Source organism: Gobio gobio, assembly GCF_949357685.1.
Source record: "Gobio gobio genome assembly, chromosome: 22".
Taxonomy (NCBI): domain Eukaryota; kingdom Metazoa; phylum Chordata; class Actinopteri; order Cypriniformes; family Gobionidae; genus Gobio; species Gobio gobio.
In genome coordinates, this window is record NC_137118.1 from 13,538,770 (window position 1) to 13,544,769 (window position 6,000).

General features: G+C 35.9%; 1 protein-coding gene across 1 annotated transcript in view; it reads right to left on the minus strand.

The window, feature by feature from the left end:
* The window catches only part of trpc7a (transient receptor potential cation channel, subfamily C, member 7a), a 31,399-nt gene extending 25,879 nt beyond the window's left edge, over positions 1-5,520 (minus strand). The window contains exon 1 of the mRNA XM_079804360.1: positions 5,010-5,520. Coding sequence (XP_079660486.1) covers positions 5,010-5,446 — 437 coding nt within the window. The 5' untranslated portion in view covers positions 5,447-5,520. The remainder of the gene's footprint in view (positions 1-5,009) is intronic.
* Positions 5,521-6,000: the final 480 nt, after the last annotated feature.

Below are 6,000 nucleotides of genomic sequence, written 5' to 3' on the forward strand. Positions count from 1 at the left end.
GTTACTGTAGTATGAAGCGGAGCAGGACTGAGTGTTGTGGAGCTGAGCAAGGTCGCTGAAGCGATTGTTAATGAGAAGAGCAGCGGGACTTTTATTATGACACAGTCTCCACCGGGACTTTTATTATGACACAGTCGCCGACGCCACTTCCGGTATTCCGGTCATGAGTATGAGGTAATGCAGCTCTGTTTACCATATTAGACACATTTGAGAGTGTTAAATTATGTTATGACTTTTACTCTGGGCGTTCTCTCGGCGGCTGCTATGACACTTGTTCACACTGCAGTGAGAGTAAAGCGTTTCTGCAGAATAAAACCGGAAACCGAGGATAGCGCAGATATGACGCAATCGACAGGCGACTCCCTCACGCGTCCCGGTTCCTTGGTTAAAATAGCAATTTCTCACGATTTACAAATAGTTGGAAACATTTGGGATATTGTAAGCAGGGCTCCGAACCGGTTCAAGGAACGAAAACGAAAACAGTTAACGAACGGAATTTTAAGAGGAACAAAAACGAAAACAAAAATTTTAATCGTTCTGAACAGAAACTTTAATTTGAAATGACCATTAACCGGTTAATAACGTTATTTTATCGTTCTCTTTTATATTTTTATTTGGCAGTGACCAATCATGAAATGAGTAGTACAGCATGTGACGTTGGCGGATCAAGCGTGAGTGAAATGCCCGCGCACCAGTCATCTATGAATCTACCGTCAGTGCAGAGCGCGCATTTTCATGCCTCAAGTACATTTCTTTCCCCACTGAGGTCTACAATGTATGTGCAGGTATTGGAGGACATTCTTTTCGAACGTTTAAATAAGCAGTATGGTTCACAGTATGGTAAATAAGCAGTATGGTTGGACTTTAAGCTCAAATAGACTGATTTAGGCTAGTTTATGGATTCCGTTTAAGCCTATCCAAGTAGGCTATAGCATCTATCAAACATTTTTCCTATAGTCTTTAAGATTGCCAATACAGGTCAATGTTTTCTATAGACGGTTGATGCTTCGTATTAAATGGTATGTTATATTGCATTAAATGATCAAGCTTTATTAGCTGACTGAATTTGATTATGTGATGCAAGGACGTGTTGCGCAGTGTTTGCTTTGATATTACCAGTTGACGGTGCATTAATGGTTATCAAGTTTATTTATTCTTTATTTATAAATTTTTTAAAAACAAGTCGTGTTGAAAAAGTTATGTAACGTTACAAAGAATGTTATCACTCTTCTGAAAAGAATTAGGCATAAGAGGCCACTTTCGATTGTCTAACGCTCCAAAACAGGTCCGCTGTTTATTCTTTATAATTATTGCATGTATTTCTGTTGTCTTTTTAAAAATGTTATGAAATAAATATTAAGTTTAATTACCATGCGTTATATTATTATTGAGTGAAAATAAGTCTATTCATACATATTTGTTTAAAGTATAGGCTAAATTAAAATAACGTTATTAACCGGTATTTTTTCAAATCAAACCGTTTTCGGAACAGTAATGTTTATTGAGGAACGCAAAAACGGAAACGCGATAATATCGATTCTGCTCGGAGTGAACCAATTGATATTTTTTTCCGTTTTTAAGCCCTGATTGTAAGTACTCAACTGAACAAAATATATAACACTGGCCTAGTGGTTTTGGGATATTTTACTAAAAAAAAATTACATAGTGCACCTTTAAGCTTTTTTTCTTTATTATGAAATAAGGACAGGTTAAAAACATGCTTAACAGTGATATAGTCACGGTATAGGCTATTTTTGAATAAATTAAGAGATAAGACCAAAAATTTGTCACATGACTGACCCATAGTAGATAATGATAACGGTTAGCTTTCTCCAAGTATTACAGATCTCTTTGGGTCAACCACACACTGCATGGCTTTACAGTATAGTACAGTACAGGACCATCAATTACAGTGCTGGTCAATGAGATCAATGCAGATGGACTTCTAATTACACGCATCCTTTACTAGAGCTTCATCTCATTACAGGAACCAACAGATGTTCTTAACAACCTATTACAGTGTGGTCTTCACCTCAGTACTTCATTCATTTACTTTATTGAATTATCCAGAACTGCTTTGTAGTGTCAATTTTCCTTGGACTTAAAAAGGCTTCAAACGCCCTGAACTAAAATCGTAAGCAAGTTATATCCAAACACAAGCCAGGTAGACAGCAAAGGATGAAATCTAATTGTATTGCATTTTGCAAGAGCCTCAGCGCAAATCGTACTGTGTAAAGGATCACAGTTGTGGGTGTCACTTGGAATAAAACTCATTCCTTGCTTCACAACATGATACAATCGAACATTACGATTCTGTAGCGTGCAAAATGGCATTTTGTTCCGCCTCTAAATCTTTACTGATCAGTTTTTGGAGCGCACAGGGGACAAAGAATTGTAAGGCTGCAAATGTATCTGCCAATAGCCCTGAAATTAAACGAGATTGAAATAAACATGCTAAATAATTGATGTTTCAATATGGTCTGTGTGAACTGTGCAAATCTAATAACTGCAATGTTCATTCATGAGAAGGCCAAGCATATTTCTTTTAAGAATCAACTTTGTCTCAGATGAATTCCTAAAAATAGAAACAAGTGAGACAACATTTGACACAAAGTAAGAGTATGAAACTTTAAAATTAACTTAACGACCAGATGATTTGGTATTTATATATATATATATATTAGTGCTGTCAAAATGAGCGCGTTAACGCATGCAATTTTTCCGGTTTAACACGTTAAAAGTAGTTAATGCAATTAACACAGCATCCGTTTTTTCTGTAATCAATGGGCTAGCGTTACATTATTTGATCGCGCTCTTATTCAAGCAAATGCTTTTAAACCTTTCAAGCGACACTAGACAAACGAAAACGCTGTCTGTGAATGTCCTGCAGACACACGATGCTCAGAAAGATGCACAGCAGAATCGCGTTCTCTTTCGCACTTGAACGAACAATAACACAGAATTATGCCAAAATGCCCGAGCAGTCTTAAATTATTTAAATAGCGCCTTAAATGAACTTGTGAGAAAATGAGACGCACGTGACAGATCCGCATCATGAGCGGCAGATCTTAAAGTGACAGCAGCCTATTAAACCAGTTGCTGTGATGTCTGTCATTAATGTTAATCAAAGAACAAAGGTAACAGAGAAAATTGTAGTTTAATAAGAATTTATCTATATTTAATTTATAATTTATGCAGTTAAGACTGTAAAGTGTTTGATAACTTTATTCAATTTCTGTATATTGACTATATATGAAGGCCACAGGTAAATATGACATTTATTATAATGGGTTTATGTGAAGATTGTTTTAAGTTTACTTAAATTAAAAGCTGTTATTTTTGTGAAGCCTAATAAATGGTGAAATTGATATAGATCTCCATTATACTATAACAATGTTTATCATTAATGTTTTTAAAAAATCTACTTCATAGAGACATCAATTCCTCCGGAAAAAAATGTCATTTGGGGGGTAAAATATGTGTTATTTTGGCAGGGCTGCCAGCTAAAATTCGCATTCCTGGTTCTGTATATCACATAATTGGGGTCGCTTCAACCCGCGGACTTGGCGTTGCTCTGATTGGTTGTAGGTCTATCCAATTGAGGTCTTTCCTGGTTCGGTTGAAACACGCCCCATAATCACAGCCCAACGGAGCAGTATCAGACTCATATTCTCACTAGAATTGAGTATGACGACGTCAGACTAGACATCAATAGCAGTATTAGTATCAGTGATACTGGCCTTCATTCATAAAAAACATTACAGCAAATATTTAAAATGTACTGTCTTTAAGTTGTTTCTACAATAATTTGGAGAGTATAATGAAATTATTACAAAATAAAAATATTAAAAACTCGCAATTAATTACAGAAATTTGTATTTTTTTAATCTTTGACAGCACACACACACACACACACACACACACACACACACACACACACACACACACACACACACACACACACACACACACACACACACACACACACACATATATATATATATGTTTGAGCTGTTTTAACTGAAATAAACTTGCACTGGTATATCTTAAAATATATCAATGCCATTGTTTTGTCTTAAGATGCACACCAGTAATGTTTTTTTTCTAGGACACATTTATAAAAGCTACTTAAATGTCCTATATTTAACTACGGTCTAATCCTAGTTTAATCTAAGCGCTGTCTGTAAAACCGGACCATCATGTTGAAGAGTAGAGAATTAAAGGGATATTCCACCCAAAAATGAAAATGAATGCACATATTAAAATGAGCCGAAAGTGTTGGATTTTCATTTAAAAAGTTTAAAATACTAGCATTTTTCTTACACACACCTATCATTTTGCTTCAGAAGTCACTGAATCAACAACTGGGGTCATATGGATATTCGTTGTTTGTTTTGCATGGTTTTTGAAGTGCAACTTTAGGGGTCTCATGGACCCACAGAGATTATTTTTCTAAAAATCTTTGTTTGTGTTCATCTGAAGAAAGAAAGTCATACACAGCTGGGACAGAGGAGGGTGATGAGAGAATTTTCCTTTTTAGATGGAGTATCCCTTTAAGTGCACGGTCTAACAACTTACAGTGACGTTTATTATTCTGTTTAATATTAAGTTTTTATTGTTATTTGATAGAGTAGCCTAAATAACTTGATTTGTTTGTGTCTACATAAAAAACAACAACAAATAAAACTCAATCTATAATTACTTTGCCTTATATATATATAAATCAAACAAATAGGCCTGCCTATTAATAATAAACATAAACTCACTCACTCTATTTATTTATTCATTAATTTATGGCTGCTTTTAGAGTTTTATGCTGGGTTTTTGAGGTAAAACACATGAAAAAGAGGCTTTTAAACAAGAAAATAATAAACTAACTGCAAAATTACCCGAAGTTGAACCCAAACGCATGTAGATCAGACACTATTTTGAACATAGTCATTTCCAATCCAAATGTTCATGATGACGACTGATCACGTGATGTTTTGTAGGCTAGTAAGACTACTTACGAATAGTGCGAGCTGCTATCATGAGGATGCCATTGATTTTGGGCATTATCGTCCAGGTCATCATCGCTGTCGAATAACCTGTGCGCGTGATGGCCAAACTCATGTTTGGATCCCTCAACTTCATGAAGATCTGATAACTCTGTCTTGGTGGGGTCGTTTTCTCCTCTACTGTCTATTAGGGTACCAGGAAGAGTCATGCACCGGTTTAGCATAGGTCCATCAGGGCGACAGCAGGTGTCTCTGTCGCTGTAGGTAAACTCTTGTCCCTGAGTGTCGGATACGCTTCGCGCCGGTGTGCGTCTCGCGCGCTCGGTCTCCGCTGAGGCGACAGCAGCATCTCCCGCTGTAAGCGCGAGCGGTATGGTGCAGAGCGCGGCGTGAGACATGATGAACTGCTCCTTGGCATGCATATCGCGGTCGTCTCTCTCACTCAGCATTTTAATAGCAAAGAAACAGCAGATCAGTAAAAGATCCGGCCCATGTCGTTCTGCAACAAGTGTGACAGCCTGTCCTCACCTTTTTGTAAAATACGCACTTTTTATTCTGGTTCTCCCTATACCCCACCCTTCAGGTTAACACCTCCCACCACTTATATGAACAGTTCACAAAGTAAGCTAAAAAAGTATGTTTCAATACTTTTTATGGTTCTTTATTAAAGGTAACTAAACATCCTTAACACAAAGGTAACTTAACATCCTTAACAAAGATAAAAATTACTTTAATTATATTATATTGAGGACAAATAGGGGTGAATTCTCAAATATATATTTATATATATATATGTATGTATGTATGTATGTATGTATATGTATATATATATGTGTATATATATGGGACAATTTCATTATATATTATATATATTAATATATATAAATCATAAAAAACAATGGGACAATTTATTTTATATATATACGTACATATAATAAAATTGTCCCATATATACACTGTTAGACATTTAGAAGAGATTTTACAGTAACTTACTGGCAACACT